At 50.5% G+C, this 18600-nt stretch overlaps 6 protein-coding genes across 6 annotated transcripts; 3 read left to right on the forward strand and 3 right to left on the reverse strand.

The window, feature by feature from the left end:
- Positions 1–108: 108 nt before the first annotated feature.
- Positions 109–1134, reverse strand: N7455_000817 (TIM-barrel enzyme family protein; the record flags this gene model as incomplete). Its single annotated transcript, XM_065603883.1, has 2 exons — positions 109–978; positions 1047–1134. 2 exons carry the CDS (start codon positions 1132–1134, stop codon positions 227–229), a joined length of 840 nt encoding a protein of 279 aa, XP_065462374.1. The 3' UTR covers positions 109–226.
- A 518-nt stretch (positions 1135–1652) lies between these two features.
- N7455_000818 (Zn(II)2Cys6 transcription factor) lies at positions 1653–3751 on the reverse strand (the record flags this gene model as incomplete). The annotated part of the gene is made up of 3 exons (XM_065603884.1): positions 1653–1911; positions 1968–2857; positions 3041–3751. The coding sequence occupies 3 exons, from the start codon at positions 3749–3751 to the stop codon at positions 1653–1655; spliced, it is 1860 nt and encodes a 619-aa protein (XP_065462375.1).
- A 260-nt stretch (positions 3752–4011) lies between these two features.
- Positions 4012–5319, forward strand: N7455_000819 (Tm-1-like ATP-binding domain-containing protein; the record flags this gene model as incomplete). Its single annotated transcript, XM_040961258.2, has 1 exon — positions 4012–5319. One exon carries the CDS (start codon positions 4012–4014, stop codon positions 5317–5319), a length of 1308 nt encoding a protein of 435 aa, XP_040808308.2.
- An 811-nt stretch (positions 5320–6130) lies between these two features.
- Positions 6131–9150, forward strand: N7455_000820 (magnesium transporter CorA family protein; the record flags this gene model as incomplete). The annotated part of the gene is made up of 4 exons (XM_040961228.2): positions 6131–6615; positions 6682–8745; positions 8816–9018; positions 9080–9150. The coding sequence occupies 4 exons, from the start codon at positions 6131–6133 to the stop codon at positions 9148–9150; spliced, it is 2823 nt and encodes a 940-aa protein (XP_040808325.2).
- A 1531-nt stretch (positions 9151–10681) lies between these two features.
- N7455_000821 (putative phospholipid metabolism enzyme regulator) lies at positions 10682–13408 on the forward strand (the record flags this gene model as incomplete). The annotated part of the gene is made up of 1 exon (XM_040961255.2): positions 10682–13408. The coding sequence occupies one exon, from the start codon at positions 10682–10684 to the stop codon at positions 13406–13408; it is 2727 nt and encodes a 908-aa protein (XP_040808322.1).
- Positions 13409–14581: 1173 nt separating this feature from the next.
- N7455_000822 (DUF3824 domain-containing protein) lies at positions 14582–17301 on the reverse strand (the record flags this gene model as incomplete). The annotated part of the gene is made up of 3 exons (XM_040961254.2): positions 14582–15048; positions 15114–15485; positions 15549–17301. The coding sequence occupies 3 exons, from the start codon at positions 17299–17301 to the stop codon at positions 14582–14584; spliced, it is 2592 nt and encodes an 863-aa protein (XP_040808328.2).
- Between the last annotated feature and the right edge of the window lie 1299 nt (positions 17302–18600).

Here is an 18600-nt window from a genome sequence, read left to right on the forward strand (position 1 = left end):
ACCATTCCGAAATTTGAAGGATCAGGTATTCTCTACACATGGTCATAATTTACATACATATAGGAATTGGAAAAGGGAAGCCAAGAAGTGGCAGAGGGAATGAAGTATGTAGATTTGATAGTGCTAAGCTAAAGGGGATAGAGGCCTCCCAAGGCAATATAAGAAGGCCTTTTGAGACTCATCTCTCAGGTCAGAAAGCTCCTCGGGAACAGCTGCGGATCGAAAACTACCTCTTCAGGGCAATCTTTTTGAACTCGGCAGTGGTGTCCTTGATGGCCACTTCAACAGGAAGTCGCTCCATCGAACTGGCCCCATAGAAGCCATGCACACCCTGCGCCCTATCCAACACGAATTTCGCATCTTCTGGAGCAGCAATAGGCCCACCATGACACAGCACAATGATATCCTTATTGATCCGCACCGCCGCATCCCGAATCGCCTGGATCTCCTCAACACATTTGTCCAACGTCTTTCCAGTCTTCGCCCCAATCAGCCCGGAAGTAGTCAGACCCATATGAGCAACCAGAATATCCGCCCCCGCCTTCGTCATAGCCTCAGCGTCCTCAACATTGAAAACATAAGGGGTGGTCAACATATCCAATGCAGCAGCCTGTCGCACCATCTCCACCTCTTTCTCGTACCCCATCCCAGTCTCCTCCAGGTTAGCACGGAAGTTGCCATCGATCAGTCCCACCGTAGGGAAATTCTGCACTCCGCCAAAGCCCAAATCCCGCAGCTGCTTCAGGAACCGCGGGATGTGCTTGAATGGGTCCGTACCGCAGACACCCGCAATTACAGGAATGTTTTGAACGATAGGGATGACTTCGGCGGCCATTTCGACCACTACTTCGTTGGCGTTGCTGTACGGCATCAGCCCCGCGAGACTTCCGCACCCCGCCATGCGGAACCGACCGCTGTTGTATATGATGACTAGGTCTGCGCCGCCGGCCTCGACCGATTTTGCGGATAGACCGATTCCTGATGGTAAATTATTAATTATTTGATCGGTAGAGAGCTAAGAGGGACAGGTGAGACCGAGTACGTACCGGCTCCGGCTCCAACGATGGGTTTCCCGGCCTCGATTTGACGGCGTAGGTTGGCGAGAATCTCGCTGCGAGAGGTGGGTGGTGCCATAGTTGAGGAAATGGAGATTTGTAGTTGAGTTAATTGTTTATGCAGTCAAAATGGGAGAGATATTCTACTTTTTATCTCACTTGAATTTATCCATTATATGATTTCATCGTACTTCTCGCAAGGCGGGGCGGATTTATGGAGAGCGGACAGCGGAGATACGCGGATATAAAGAACAGGAACCAGATCACTCTCTATCGTTACTGACAAGAAATAACAGGAAGTCATCGAAGTAGGAATTGCTGGGTCTAACGGTCCTAGCTTCTCAAATCCTCCTGAATTAAGGAGTCTGCCAATACATTGAGTATTGGAGGATGAATACTTGACATTCGATGTACCGTCTTCCTACAAACCCATGTATCTACATTTGGAGGAGTGCATGTCCGCAGGTGGAGACTGTTATCTTGGATTGCCACTTGGGCAGCCAATAAGTGTGTCATATCTTGTCATAAACTTGATTTCATGCAATTTCCAATCTGCTAATTCAAATATGCAATGTACGGTATACCAGTCGGTTCGGATCAAGATGTATTTCCCATTGAATTCATAATCATATCCCACTGGTCCCAATCCATGTCCACCGGATTTATCCATTGCTGCGGCTCAATCTGCCAAACCAGGCTGGGAAAACCGGCACTCTCCGAGGACGATACATGGCCATTACTAAGATCCACGGGTTGGCTGATGGGATTCATCTGGCTATTTGACTTGGCGCTCTGTAATGGTGTACTTTGTAGTTCATCCAGTACCAGGCCTGATGCAGTCATCCACCTGCTGGATCTAGAGAGTTGTCCGTCAGTTAAGAAAACACATGTTATACGCAGTAGGAAACTTACAACATCTGGCCGAGAATCGTTGCTGTCCGGGTGCACAGCTGACTTTGCTCCTTTGAAGCCTCGAGCCGAGAATGGCACTCATGCAGCAGCTGCGCCACATTCGGTGCACAGGGTTCTTGGGGCTCCATAGAAAGGGCAAGTACCAAGACGAATGCGGCATGGAAAGCGTGAAAAGCGCCCCGTCCACGGATATACCAGTAGAAGGGGGTGAACTGGGGCAACTTGTGGAAGTCGGCATGTAGTTCTAAAACGCGCTGTGCACTTTTCATACAGCAGTGTTTCGACCAGCTATACTGTGGTAGAAAAAAGGTCCCTTCGTTCAGTATATTACTGTGAAGAATGAGAACCAGATGATGGGCAAAACTGAGGAGAAGATTGGTATGAACAATCGATGAGCTGCCCTCAAGTATTGAGGCGTAACTCTGCTCTAGTGTGTCTAAATCGACTCGGATGGCCGCGTCCAGACGCTGGAGGGTTGTCGGATCGTCCGGTCGTGGAGCCAGATCGGGGTCACAGATCTCCGAGGATATCTGAAAGAGGCGCGATTTTCGAATCAGATACGAGACGGGATTGATGTCTGCCGAGGTTTCAATCGGTGCTGGCTGTCCCTGGACGATGTCCTCATCCCACACTTCGGCTGGAGGCAGGACACGCGACGAGAACACTGACTGGTAGATGTCAAGGCCCGTAATAGCCATATTTTGATTACAGAGGAGTGTGACCAGCCCTAACCAACAGCGGCGACGCTCCTCAGCTTCGACAATATCCAAGGAAAACGTGGACGGGTCAACATGACAACCGATCGAGAGCGCCAGGTGATGAACCAGCCCCAGAAGAGTCCATGTTTGGCCATGGCTATGGTGTATCCCATAGATAAGGGTTAGCAGTGCCTGCGAGGACAGATGTACCCAGTATAGTAAAGAGTAGAGCAAGCCATGCTAGTGAAGCCTGATCTGGATCCTTGGAAAATTGACGATACCGTTCGTGAAACGTAGGGCTATGTAAGATAGGAAAGAGCTGGTTTCCGGTTACTTTTCAATCACTTTTATGATATCGGGAGTTAGAAAACCTACGGGCGCAATTGACTTGAAATATAGATCCTTTAACTGGTTGCAGTACTCCGTTGGGGGGAGCTTTGCTAAAAGATTGTGTCTGTTTTCAGCGTCGTGTTCACCGAAAGGAAATGGTCCGCTGGGCGTGTCAATCATGGCACTCTCCTGGCTTGGAAAGGGACTCTCCTGAGAGACTCGATGGAAAATACGCCGGCCAGAGGTAACGGGGAGGAAGCGCACGTGTCCTGAAGCGGATGGGATGAGGGTGCCCGTTGCAATGGCTGTCACTGGCTCTGATATCCGCCTCCCTTCTACCTCTAAATCCAATTGGGGAACATTTGGCGGAGGTGGCACTGTTTCTTGCGCTTTTTCTTGCTCTGTTTCTTGGTTCTTGTTCTTTGCATGCAACAACTTCTCCAACTTTTCTATGCGAGCTACTAGATCAGCATTGGGCTCTCCGGCGACACCCTCATATCGTTGTTCGACCGGGGCGTCAGGACACGACGAGCGATTTTCCAATGACCGAGGCTGTGGTTGAAACTGCTGCGGCTCCGGCTGTGGCTGTGAGGGTATCCGGGGGTTTCTCCTAGTGCTATACACACACTGTTCTAGAGGAACACGACGTCGTATGCAAGTGCCGCAAGCGGGGCCATCCCGAGGACATCGGATCTTGCGAACTCGGCATGGCTCACAGGAGATCGGAAGACGCTGACGTGTATGGTGAGCGGACATAAGGATATCCGCGCCAATAGATAGCCAAGGATGTACAATATGATGTTTGGGGGTTTGGCTGGACGAGATTGCAGTCGAGGGCGGAGATATTCGGAGAAGGCGGGGATAATTTCCAAACTGGTTTTTCAGCCACCATGACAACATCAAATCATTCAAATGCTAGCCATCACCCGAGGCACACATATGTCACAGCTCAGTAAAATACTATAAATAGTCGGGTCATTCCGTAAATACTCTATAGTCTTCCATCGAGCTCTACCATGCCGCATATCATCCTTCTGGGGACCCTCGACACCAAGCTTGCAGAGACCCTATATCTCTACAACCAGCTGCAGCAGAATGCCACCCGCTTCGCGACACCCTTGGAGATTACCTTGATTGACTGCGGTCGTCAAGCCATTACACACGATGCTATCACCATAAGCCACACCGACCTACTATCCAAATATGCATCCGGCGACACCACTGGGATATTGACTCAGTCCCGGGGACAAGTGATTGAGCTCCTCATCAGCTGTGTCAGTAAGTGTGTCACCGAATTACTGCAAACGATAGAGATCCACGGAATCATCGGTGCGGGTGGTAGTGGAGGGACCAGTCTCATCACCGCCGTAATGAGAAAGGCTGCACCTCTTGGCCTGCCCAAACTAGTCGTCAGCACAGTCGCATCCGGGGATACCGGGCCGGTGATAGGCGAATGCGATATCACTTTGATGTACTCGGTTGTGGACATCGCGGGCACCAATCGGCTCCTCCGCGAAGTGCTGGGGAATGCAGCTGGCGCCATGATCGGCATGGCATCAACATATCAACATAGGCAGGCTGAGCGCCGGACCCAGACTGCGCAAGACAAGCAGCGAGAAGAGAAGAAGACTCGAGTCGGTATTACCATGTTCGGTGTGACCACCCCGTGTGTGGATCGTGTGAGATGTCATTTGGAAGACAACTATTCTGTAGAGGTCTATGTGTTTCATACTACTGGTCATGGGGGGAAAGCCATGGAACGATTGGTAGAGGAAGGCCGTCTAGACGCCATCTTGGACATTACGACGACCGAGATCTGCGATCTCATTGCCGGCGGGACTATGAGTTGTGAAAACAGCCGACTTGAGAGGACACTCAAGCGCGGAATACCCAATATCATTTCCATTGGAGCTACGGACATGGTCAACTTTGGTCCGGCCAACACGGTGCCACCTCAATACCGTGACCGCAAGCTGCTGGTCCATAATCCGACTATAACCCTGATGCGAACTTCTGCAGCCGAATGTCGGGAAGTTGGGGAATTCATCCTCGATAAACTAAACCGGTTTACGCAGGATCCAAGTATGGTTGAGGTGTGGCTTCCTAGGGGAGGAGTGAGTAGTGTTGGGACAGAAGGGTCGGCATTTGCAGATGCTGACGCCGATGCCGCCCTTGCTGATACTCTACAATCTGGGCTAAATGACAGCGGGATTCGAGTGGTATCGGATGAGCGCGATATAAATGATGATGGATTTACGCTTGACATTGCGGATCGGCTTATGGCTCTCGTGGCGAAGCACTCTTGTAGTGCCAATGCAAGCTAGGCAAATCTGGCTTCACTATGTAGTAGGTAGGGATTTTAGGAATTTTTAATAGATCATTATTCCTTATCACTTTCGCCCGCGAAAGCCTGAGAGGCTAGTACGGTCAAAGTATGTATAGGACCTTTCCTCTAGGGCTATCTTCTGGCTTATGCCACGTTCCAAGGCTACGGGGAAAATATCAAGGAGCTTATATTTGTTTTCCTTTGCGTTTACTCTTCTTTTACTCTTTTACTTACTACAAATGATACCTAATAGGTTGCATTGGCCAAAAACCTGAATTTTATAGTTGTGCTGACCTCATCTATTCCGTTTTAGGCAAAGTCTCCAGGGTTGTCCCATGAAATCCAAACAGTCAGAATCTCATCTGCAGCCTCAGAGGAACCTCGGGATTTCTCTTTGTATTGGATTCTCCTTTTTCCTGTTACACACTATACAAGTACAATTTATTCTTTCTATTCACTGTTTTATATCTCAATTTAAGATTTTCTGGCCTTGTTTTATCCCCGGGAATTGTTCCACTCTGGTTTTGCCACCCGCGTCATCTCCCCAACCTAAGCTGCAGCTCCTTTCAGTGCTGTCGACCATGCCGATGTCGGTTCACCCGTGATCATCAGCGCTAGTCAGATCGTATGGAAAGCTGGTATCCTGCATGCTGCGAGCCTTTGCCCTGCGACCCAGAACCCTGTTTGCGTTGGCCTCGCTACATTGGTTGATGAGCTGCTGAAAAAAAAATCATCCTCCACTTCAGTACAGTCGCTCTGTACTCTAGACACCCAACCTCTATCGCGACCCAATTATCGAGGCTGTCACAATGGATCCGCCCATGATCCCGACACCTGGCACAGCGGCCTCCCGACCGCCTCGTTCCTCGCATTCGTCTAGCCCGAGAAAACGTCCACAGCGCACCGATTACCCACCCTCTGCTGATAACAACGCTAGCTATGGCCCAATGAGCGGTGGTCGGGCCCCAGGGACTGGTGCGGTACCCGTCTCCGAGGCTACGCCAGCCAACAAGACCCGCTTCGAACCCCCCGCTGATAATGCTGCCGGCAAACCCTCCAAGTCTTCTAAACGCAAAAAGAACCGCAATCGCAAACGTCGCAACCGACACCAGTCTTTTATTTCACCTAGTCAGGAGGAACCTCATGATAGTCCTGGGGAGACTTCGGACGCTGGAGGTGTCAGAGATCATCCAATGGAGGCCGATCGGCCAATTTCGAGGGACAAGTCGTTCTTCAAATTAGGGCGCAATCTGAGTAACACAAGCTTGGAGAGCGATGCTCTGTTAGATCATCGGTAAGATCTCTTGATATTGAGCCATCTCGAAGCTTGAGATGGAGACTGATTTTTCTTGCCGAGCAGGGACCAACCTTTGATGCGACCTCGTCGTGACAGTCGCCTTGCATCATCATTCCGCCCAAGCTCCCTAACATCCAATGTCTTCCGATCGAACGATGGGCAACCTCGCAGCACCCCGAGGGGAGGGCGGGGCCAACCACACCACGTTGGTGATAGTGACGACGAGGATGCCAATGATCGGACACCATTGATGCGACCAGTTTCAGGTCACACGCCCGGTCATAATCGGTATGGAACAGACAGTCGCCCGAGTTTGTTCTCATCCCGTGCTCAACAGTCCTCTACGAAAACTATATCCTCGGGATGTTCGCCAAAGGACGATCGCAGCCCGCTTTATTCTCCCACTGTAGAGCGAGACTACGATATAAACAACCCACCTTCAATTCCTGGGTCTCCAAAGCTGGGCCCGGAGATGAATTACGACGATGCTGTGGTAACAGGAGCTGATTGGGACTTCTCAATGGCTCGATCAATGGAGAATCGCAAGGATTCGTTGAATGCCCTCAACGACGCGCTGATCGACATAGACGGAAATGGACGGCATCCACATTCTGCACCATCCTCTTCACCTGGGTCGCCCCTGCTCTCTCCACAACAAGAAATGCGGCGACGCCGAACGGTGGCAGTACCAGCACAGGAAGACGTATGCTTTCCTACCGAAACAATATCCGAATTGGGTGATGAGGGCCCAAGGCAAATGCGAGATGAAGCAGGTGAACGTCGACGGCGTAGAAATCGGCGATGGCCCGATCTCTCCGCTCTGGAAGAATGGAGCCGCGAGGAGAAAGAGGAGCGCAACGGAGATCTTCGAGTCAAAAGGATCAGCGAGCCTATGCTCATCGAAGGCCGATTACGCCCTCAGTATACAGGTTGGCGACGCGAAGAGGATGAGGCGCCTTATCGGTTCACATATTTCAACGAGGAATTCCCGAGCACCATTCATGCACAAACCATCTCCGAATTGGTACAACCAGGTGGTAGCTTCCGCGATTTGTTTATTCCAGATCCCCCCGAATTGGAGGATTCCTCGGAAGATGAGGACGAGGAGGAGGAATATTTCGTGGAGAATCCAGCTTTCAATAATTCAACCCATCCCGCCAGCAAGCCAACGTATCAGACGGACAATCAAAGTCAAGGGCAAGGCCATCAAACAAACGTCAATCCTTACATGACACCTCACACCGTTGTTCCCAATGGAAAAACTACAAGTGACCTTATGGGCGGCAATGTTCCTCCTGTCAGAGGACCCTCACGTCTATCTGCCATCAGCGAAGGACGCCCAGACTCCCACCGAGAGCCCTCGCCCGCACCTTCAAACACCCCGTTTAACAACACTTCTAACCCGAAACCTAAACGGTATGGTCCGCGGCCGACTTTCTGGCTAGATGTTCTCTCCCCAACAGATGCAGAGATGCGTACTATTGCCAAAGCGTTCGGGATTCACGCGCTGACGGCAGAGGACATCATGATGCAAGAAGCTCGAGAGAAAGTCGAGTTGTTCCGCAGCTACTATTTCGTCAACTACCGCACTTTTGAGCAGGATAAGAACAGCGAGGATTATCTCGAGCCGGTGAATATGTATGTGGTAGTTTTCCGCGAAGGCGTGATATCCTTCCATTTCTCGCAAACACCTCACCCAGCCAATGTGCGGCGGCGTATCCGCCAACTGATGGATTACCTGATCCTCAGCTCGGACTGGATTTCATACGCACTGATTGATGACATTACCGACGTCTTCGGCCCGCTGATCCAAGCGATTGAAGACGAGGTCGATGAGATCGACGAGATGATCATGCAAATGCACTCTTCCAGCAAGGAGGTGTCATCCAATGATGGTGTGCTTCCTTCATTTGCACCAGGAGAGATGCTCCGGCGAGTGGGAGAATGCCGCAAGAAGGTCATGGGACTGTATCGACTTCTCAGCAATAAGGCTGATGTAGTCAAGGGGTTTGCCAAGCGTTGCAATGAGCAGTGGGAGGTTGCACCCAAGTCAGAGATTGGTCTGTACTTGGGTGACATTCAGGATCACATTATGACGATGACGGGTAACCTAACGCACTACGAAACGTATGATTATTACCCATGGTCCAAGTTACTCTTCCAAAAGGTTGCAGAAATCGCTGACTGTGTCTTCCAGAATCCTTTCCCGCGCACACTCCAACTATCTGGCGCAGATCAACATCCTCATGAACGAGCGCCAGGAACATACTGCCGATGTTCTGGGTAAGCTGACTGTTCTTGGTACGATTGTCCTACCGATGAACATCATTTGCGGTATGTGGGGGATGAACGTTAAGGTGCCGGGTCAGGAGATCGATAGCCTGACATGGTTCTGGTGCAGTATGTCTTCCTCTGTTTTTTTTTTTTTTGCCTTCCCAGGTTATATGCTAATACTTCATAGTTACTGCCGGACTATGCGTATTTGCATTTGTTTCTGTTTGGACCGCTAAAAGAGTCTACAAAATTGTATAGAAGTACGATGTCTACTTTTCAGTCAATTGGATCGATACCCAGGGTTTTGGTTTGGTTATTTGCTCGTTTAATTTAGGAACCTAGGGGGGGTTCTTCATTTTGGTCTCTGGCTCTGAATACTCGGCGTGTTGGTCCTTGGATTTGATGATATACGAAGCATGTGTTCCTCTTTGCTGTATTTTGGAGATTATTTTTGGTGTACATATTGGCTACAGGTTAAATAGAACTGTATATTAATTAACCCCTGTTTTCTTCGAGACTATTTACTAGTCTTACACCCTAGTAATCTGTACCCTACTGTAAGTCCTTGAATACTACTGTTTTAGTGGCGTTCATTGTCCTATTAGTCAGAACAAAGACAACAAGAATACTGAAACCCTTAAGAGAAGTGACTCTAAATATAGACAATCTGAATGATAATCGACTATTCGAGGTCAAAGAAACCAAAAAACAGTCTATTTTTCCTACTATCCTACTATACAGACTCGGTAATTGTAGTGTGAATTGTATACAAAAAGGATAAGGCCGTGGCAAGATGAAGTCATTGTATTTCCCTTACATGAGTAATTAATTATTTCCTGCACGCTGCACGTTTTATTACCATTTATTACCAATTTTGGCGTCACCCACTGGTCATCCAACCTGTGAATACAAAGTCCCCAAGTGACTTCATCTTCTTTGGTTTCTCTTCCAAGTTTCATTCTCTCTACTCTTTCAATTTCACTTTTCAAACTTCTCCCCCCTCTCTTTTGATTACACATTCACATTCACATTCTTTCCCGAGATCTTCCACTGGATTCTAGACCATCCGTGTGCTTCCCTGCAGTGACCCCCTCCCTTGACGTGGACCCCGATCATTGGCCTCTGCCACAAACCTGACCCTCTCTGTCAGCCACTTTTCACCGAGGTTTTGGTCACCGACTTCTCCTGCACATTTGGCAGCCCAGGACGCCACTCCAGAACAACGTAAAACCAGTCAAGCCAAAACGTTGAGCCGGATCGGCGGGTCTCCATTTGCCCTAAATCCGCCAACCAAATCTTGTCATCTTCAATTCCTTCGTTCTAGGCCTTGTTTTTGCCCTTCCCGGCAACAAAGCACAACAACGGCACAAGTGATGTGTGGGCTCGTTGCGCTACACTGACCCCGGCCCACTTGGTGTTCTAAACAATCTCCATCTCTCTCCAGTTTCCCCAACCCCTGCACCTGCTGCAGCCATTTTTCGCTTGTGCGTTTCTGTACAGAATCCGATTTCCGGCAACAGCATGTGGTCATCGGCTATTCGTTCTGCTGTACCCTCGCATGTGTAACGACCCGTATTCTGCGCAACATCCCGTTCGATCCTCGTGATATCTCATTCGCTCTTGCCAACAACAACTCACTTCTTCACCGTCAAGCTTTCCCTGTCTAGGCGCCGTGCCTTGCTTTTTCTGCTTACCCTTTTGGGCCCTGTGTCTGCCCAACTACCTGGCTACCTCTCGGGTCTCCTGACTTGTCTACGTCGTGCCAGTCCATTCTGACTCGACAGGGACCATGGCTGCGGAGTCCGAGAGGCCGCCTCACCTTAACGGCACCTCTGGTCGATCCAGAGCGCCGAAGGATGTAGAGGCGGCGTCAGACGTTGTGCATCTATCGACCAGCGAAAATGGCATGATGGAACGATCCATCGTTATGTCCCAGACTCAACCCATGTCTCAGGTCCCTAAACTTTTCCCCAATCCTCCTACCGCTTCCGCTCCCGCGTCTGCTACGAACTCCGCTGTTTCCTCCCGCGAACCCTCCCCGGTCCGACACTCCTCACGAGCCTACAATCCTTCTTCGCCCAGCCGGGTATCTTCACACTCACGGAAGACTAGCCAAGATCAATCCAGTCCGACCCGACACTCCAACGGCTTGGCATCTGGCCCACCTACAAACTCACCAGCACCGAATCTTCAACGTTCCTCGTCTTCTCCTGTCAGATCCCTTGTTCTCTCCGCTCCTATCGATTCGGCCAATGTTCCCGGTCCGGAAAAGTCCAATATGCCATCATGGGCCGCGAACCGTCGCACGGAGGTGGATTCGACCCTTCCGAATACTTCGCATAAAAGATCTTCATTGCCGTTGGAGGATTTCGCACCCAAACCGGACCGAAATACAACCCGGACTGTCGCTAGAGGCGTCAGTGGGCAAGGGCCCTCCCTAGAAACTGTCGAAGAGATGGCAAGCAATCCCTCTACCCCGTCAAGTGACACTCCTACCAAGCCGGTGATCCCAGAGGAGTCACGATTGCACCGGATCGATGAAGACCCGACTCCAAGTGCTCCGCCTCAAACTTTAGGCAGTGGCAGTGACAGTGGTGAGAATCGGAGTTCGGAACCAAAAGAAGAGGCCCGTTCACAGGTGTCTGGTGCGCCCAAACCACCCAAAACACTCATGTCACAGCGATCGACAACATCACTCAGTGCTGGTGCTCGTGGAAAGCCTGCCGATGGCTCAGTTCGCAACATGATTGTGGAAACAGAGACCGTCAGCTCGATACCGCAAGTTTCCATGGGAGTGGGAAATGGTGAGCGAGGCAGCGCTTCCCGCGCAGACCAGGGTACACTTCGCATGAAACCTTCCAATGAGACGATTCGTCCGCGCAAAGAAAAGAAAAAGACCCGTCGACCCAATACCCTTCTTACAACAGGCCCCGTGACAAGCAAAGCAGACATCTTTGAAGCTAGAGTGGCCAATGCAGTAGATGAGGCTGATGTTTCGGACTCTGACGAGACTTTCGTTTACGACTCGAACCCGCCTGATCCATACCCTTCCCGGCCACCCCGGTATCATTCTCGGACTCCTAGTGCGACCTCGATGGCGAGTCAAGCGGACCAGATGTCTAGTCGTACCCGAGGATTGCGGGATTCTTCTCACGGTGTGACAGGCAAACGCAGCATGAAGTTTACCAACGCCAACCCCTACAACAACAGCAGCATAGATGGAGATGGTGTCGAGGTTGATATGGCTTCGCGTTCTACTAGAACTGATGGAAGTGGAACCATTACTCCCCGGCATCATAATTTAGGCCGCCTTCATGGACGCAACGGCGTGCACCCAAATCTTTTCGACAACGACTCTGCAACCTCACAGAGTCAATCTCAAAAATCTCCGCGCCATTTCATCGGTAATACGTATAGGCATTCACGTCATAGCAATACCCGGTTGTCTCCCAGCTACAGAACCATTAGCGGTTCCAAAAAGGGTAGTGAGCTTCACAGCTATGACTACGAGGCAGAGGGTGCAGACGATGAACGTACACCGTTGGTAGGCACACCACGTACAATCCACAGTCGGAGTGGCCGACGGCCCAACAGTGCAAGCTTGCGGCAGATGGAGTACATGGCGCAGCGGGAACGCGGGGTTTTCGCTCGATTTGGCTCATGCGCTATTATCTTCCTCATGTTGTTGATTGTCGCTGGCGGTGCCACCTCATTCGTCATTGCGGCAACCCAGCCCCTTCTCGATGTCCAAGTTGTTGCGATTCAAAACGTGCTGGCTTCAGAACAGGAAATCATGTTGGATTTGAACGTGCAAGCCATCAATCCGAACTTGTTCCCTGTGACCATTGACGACACCGATGTCAACATATTCGCGAAAAGTCGCTTTGTTGGAACCGACAAGCTTTGGCGTGAGCATGGTGATCTGGATAATTTCCCACGCGTGGAGCAAAGCCGACGTCGCTGGCAGTTGTCACAAGCCGTGAAGTGCCTGGGCAATGTGAACTGTATCAAGGAAGCCATGCCTAGCCACTCTGACCCGCACACCAGCGACGGGGTCGACAAGGGCACAGATCCCCCAACCGATCCAGAAGGCGACCCGCGATCGATGTTGCTTGGTCGCGTGTTCCACTTCGATTCCCCACTGTCTTTCGAATCATCTCCTTGGCATCATTTGACTTCCAGCTCCAAAGGACAGATCCGCCTTACCCGGCCAGGAAACAAAACTGAGGCTGGAGGCACAGAGCGCTGGGAGCGAGTCCTCCAACACCCCTTTGAGTTGACGGTCCGCGGCATTATCAAATACCAGCTCCCACTCAGCTCCCGCTACCTCTCGGCATCTGTTAGCTCCAGCATCAAGGTGGTGCCTGATACCGATGACAATGATCCAGAGCAAACATCTCCGAGCAACGGCACAGTGCAGATTTCTGTACCACAAAAAAACGCAGCATCCATTCGCCTTCCACTCGATACTCGGTCCACAGGATCGGGGGGTTCGAGACGACCTTTTACGGCATAACAAATTTAGCGATAGATCGATATCATTGACTTACGACAGCCCTATTTTTCTCTTAATTACTTTTTACTTTTTTTTTATTCTTCATGTAACGCGACGAAAAGCAAAGAGCCTATTGCCTTCGGCGGCCCACTCTGCATACATCATACAGATACGCAGTATGGCCCCTATCTTTCCTTGAGACTTCTTTCCGCAATATACCCCATTTGCAATTTTCGTCTTTTTGCACTCGCCTTGGACAGTTCTATCACGGATCAACTCCGTATGGACCTTGTCATTCTTTTCCGTCTTCTCTCTTGTCTTTTAACAAAACGATCTCGGATATGGCTTTTTCTTTTGCTGGTCACTTCCTTCCTTTCAATGGATGCGATATCTGCTACATACGCTCCCTCCATCCATTCCTTACACAGCAGCCATCCATTTTTTTTACCAGGTTTTATTCGAGGTTCTTTTCCATGTCTATTCTTGGTGCGAAGCACGCTGTATCTGTACTATTTGTCTGGTTCTGGCTGATCTTGGAATCGCCCTTGTGTTATCTTTTTGTACGGCAGGACTTTTGGGAAAGATATTTTTTTCATTATTAGCTCAGTCCGAATACGAGACAGGTTGGGCTTTTCATAATGTTGTTTCGTACTATTAGATGGGTTTGTGTCTATATTTCCTTTTTGTTTGGGTCTCTTGTAAACATATATATGGTTATTCTTTCGGGGTTTGGATATACATATTAGTATTAGTTATAGAACAGATATAGATATTTCATATAATTCACCTGGTCTTTTGACTTCTCATATGATATCTGCTCATTAGTTAACTACTCTATGCAACTTGCCTATACTTTTACTATTATGTACCAAAAAGGATATTCGAAATATGACCTATACCATCATCTTATATAAAAAAGCAAGCATTGCGTTATCTGAACACACATACACATCATAAAATCATTATTATCATCGGCAGCAGGCATCATTCATAACCGTTGTAACCAAGATTGACCAATAAAACATCAAAGATAAAATACCAAGGAAAAATAAGATAAAAAGCCAAAGAGATAGGGAAATGTAGAAAATAAGTTCATCAAATCAGAAAATCCACCTAGAGCAGAAGAAATAGGCATAAAGTCAAGGGGGTGGAAGGGGATAGGTGGGATAGAATGAAACACCACAGAGCAACCCGCTAGAACAGAACCTTGCTAAACCTATTCACTAGGTCCTCGAATTTATCCACGGCAGGGTCCCGCTCGGGAAGAAGACGGCCTTGCCCGTCAAAGCGGTTGGGTAGGTCGATGGTTGAGTCAGACTCTGATTCGGAGGCTTTGTTCTGGTCTCTTCCCTTGTGGTGTTTTGGGGCTGGTGAGTGATGTCGATGGTGGCTAGAAGCAGGACTAGGATGGGGGATAGGCGGATAGGGAACAGATGAGGAACGTCGGCGACGATGTTGATGGCTATCATGATCTCGATCGCGATGGTGGCTTCTATCTCCGCGATGCGAAGATGAATATGGTTCAACGGTAAAGTCACTATCATCGGTCTCGTAGCCAGGATCGCGCGGGGAATCCGTCAAGTCGAAAGCGACAGACTTCGAGACTTGTGGCGGTTGGCTAGTTGACCGGGATGGAGATGGAAATGGGTGGATGTTTAGACCTGTCGATTGTGGATTAGCTTTTATTGCATTATATAGAGTCACAGTTGTGGTTCATTGAACCCACCCTTGTGCGCGTGGTTTGCGTCAGGAGGTAGGGTGGAGCTGCTCACATTGTCATCAGCCCTACGTGGCCGAGGTGCGTACTGCTCGGGTGCTGGTCCTGGTCCCGGTCCTGGTGGTGCAGCGCCATAGGCGTAAGGCTGGGGAGGGGCAGCGCCAGGTGGAGGGGGGTAGTCTGCAGGATTGTAGGAAACAGGGGTACCGCTGTTCAGGTTGTAGGTTGAGTCACCTGGGGGCGGGGGGAAATAGTTGTTGTTAGGGTAGTAGTGGGGGTCAGCCATGGGCGGGGCACCCGGGGCCGTTTGTGGGGAAAGCGGGTATGGTTCTGGATCATAGGATTCTTCATAAGGATCACGGTGGACGTTGTCGTCACGCTCTGGTTACACCACTAGTCAGGGTGAATATTTCTCGATAAAATTTGGGGGAAGTGGAGACTTACTGGAGTGTTCGCGTTCGCGCTCTTTGGACTTGCGACGCTCGTTGTACTTGTGTGCAGCATATCCGAGCCCTGTTGCGCCCAGTGCGGCGCCCGCAAGGTCTCTTGAGCGGCTACGGTGCTTCTTGCTTCGTCGGCGGTGACCTTCGCGGTCAGAACCAGACGAACTGCTGTAGCGGGCTCGGCTGCGACTGCGGCTGCGAGTATGACGTCTGGGACCGTAGGCTTCCTGTGCATCGTAGTAGGGCGCACCAGGCTGACCGTAGTAGTGTTCAGATGGGATACTACCTGCGACTGGATCGTTGCCGTATTCGATCAGGCCGGCCGAGTCGCGAGATGGATCGGGATAGGACTGTGACGGGGCGCGGCTGCGAGACCTTGAGCGATGGCGGCCCCGGCTCGAGCCTTCCTTTTCATCTTTTCCACCCTTGTTCTTCTCGTAGAGACCGGTGGCAGCAGCAGTGGCAAGACCGGCACCCACAATGGGAAGAGCTTGTCTCAAACGACTGCGGGAGCGGGAGCGCTCACCCTTTCGAGAGCGCGAGTGGCTGCGGACCTTTTCAACCAGGCCAGCCACGGCCGCACCGGCCAGTCCAGCACCAGCCATATGCTTGCGGCGCTCAGACATGCTGCGTTCACCCTGTTCTCCATCCTTCTCCGAGCGACCCCGACTAACAGCCCGAGAACGGGAGCGAGTGCGAGATCGGCCTTTGCGCTCTCCGGCATTCGACTTGCTACGCAATGCAGCCACACCAGCAGCCACGGCAGCAGCACCAACTCCCAGCTCGAGGAGAGTCTTTGCACGAGAGTGCGAGTGAGAGCGGCTGCGACTGCGACTGTGACGACTCCGGCCATGTCTGCTGTGGCGATGGGAAGAGCGGTCATCTTCAAAAGAATGAGCACGGTGGCGGCTCTTGCTACGGTGGTAGTATTCCCGAGCACGCGATGCAGCATTCACGGCGACTGCACCAAGAGCACCGGCACCAACAGTCTTACCGATACGGCTGGCGCCATGGCTGACTTCGCCATCCTTTTTGCTGTGGCTGCGGAACAACTCAGCCGCGCCAGCACCTACCAATGCACCCTCTGCCATGTGGCGACGGTGGTGAGGGTGGTCGTCATAGTCGCGGGTTTCCTTTCGGATGTAGACCATGCTGTCATCGCTGCTGTAGTCCTGATCACGATCACCGCGGCGGCGGCGACTAGTCTGGGAGACTGAATCATCAGGGCTCAGCTCACGCCGGGAGCGATGGTCGTCGTACTCGCGGACTCGGCGGTGACGGTGGTAGTAATACGGGTCCTCGTCGGCCTCGGAGCGGCGCACGACATCATACTCGGATTCACGGGGACTGGTATACGAAGTGCGGGCTTCACGAATAAGTACGGGTTGCTTTGGGGTACCAATGGTCGTAACAGTAGGGGACTGCTCCATTCGTTCCAGGGAATCCATGGACCGGGAGTGCGGACGATTGGTATAGGGATGTAGGTACTCACGATCGTAGTAATCTCTCTCGTAGCGTGTGGGTGGCTCATACTCCACCTCTCGCTCATATCGCGAGACGGTCACAGGCTCTTCACGATCCGTTTTGCGCCGGATTACCAACTCGCGCTCGCCGCCGAAAGAGTCATCATGTCTCGACATGAAGTCTCGACGGTCCTCTCGACGATCGTCTTCAGGAGAAATGACGTAACGTTTGATTGACACAGGACGGGTCTCGTCCCAGTCTCGTTCGCGGTCTCTGTAAGTGTACGACATGGGACGTATTAATGGCAGTGAGAAATGAGAAACGTTTGAGGAATGAGTCGAGAAGTAAATAGTCGAAGGGCAAAGAAAAAAAAAAGTAAGATGCACAATGCAGGAAATTGAGGGGGGCGGCAGGGAAGTGGGGGTGTGTAGAGAGAACGCGATCAACTAATGGTCGAAGATTATTCTAGTAGAAGTCTCCCGGGCTGATTCTGATTGGTAACGATTGTCTCGGCCAAACAAATCAAAGCCAAGAAAAGCCGAAAGCCCAGTGGGGTTTAAATAATGATTCAGGATGATGAAAGCCGTCCGCGGGTGTTCTGTAGGGCAGAGAGCGGAGTATCGGCACACGCCCAACCGGCTCAGCCTCAGACTAACGGATCTGCAGGCAGCACCGTATCGGATTCGAAAGACTTGAAGTGGAGAGTTGAACGGCAAACGGGTGATTTATCGATGAGGCAGCGAAGATGAGAGATGTGAAAGAGAGGATGGAAAAGGAAAAGGAAAGAGGCAGAGAGGCAAAGATAAAAGACATCCACGTGAGGCTCTCTCTCTCTCAACCTCAGAGTTGGCACACTCTTTTTGCCCGGGGGCTGTGGCAAAACGCTCGAAACGCTGAAACGCTCGAAACACGGTGGCTTAGATTCAAATAATGTTGTTTGTATAGAATTACAGTATTTTGTTTACTCTCTGTTGTTTGGTTCCTCCCGTTATCTATCCATGGGTTGTATCGACAGGCTCGGGTGGATTCCATGGTTCCTAACTTTTATATTGATACATACATACATACATGTACAGTACACATACTGTACAACATAATACTTCAATGCAGCCTCACCTGCATTCCGAGTGTCATCTGCTCTAGGGCTGCATTGACAGGTGTATCCAAGTCTAGAAGAATAGATTGGCGCTATATGCAAACAGTCATGAGAACAGTTTCTTGCAGTTTCAGCTGATAGGGCCACGAATAGATTAGCTACAAGCCACATATTCTATTATAGATTAATAGATTAATAGATTAATAGATTAATAGATTAATATTGATCTAGTATTTTAGGTTGCCGTTTTAAAAATGATATCTTAGGGTAGAAGATTTGTTCCACTAGCCGCCCTGAAGTTGACATCATAGTACAAAGACCACCCCTGCGGATGTTGTTGTATCACATCCGGGGCAATAAGAGGCGTCGAATCCAACGCGCCCTGGTCTTTTGGGTTTCTTTGTGGGAGCCCCGCGGATGACGTCAATCTCATGCGGGGCGTTCTCGGCTCATTATGCACTAAGGCTGAGTCCACTACTTCGCCCCCCAGGTC

This window comes from Penicillium solitum, assembly GCF_028829755.1.
Source record: "Penicillium solitum strain IBT 25940 chromosome Unknown utg000001l_segment0_segment0, whole genome shotgun sequence".
Classification (NCBI taxonomy): Eukaryota; Fungi; Ascomycota; class Eurotiomycetes; order Eurotiales; family Aspergillaceae; genus Penicillium; species Penicillium solitum.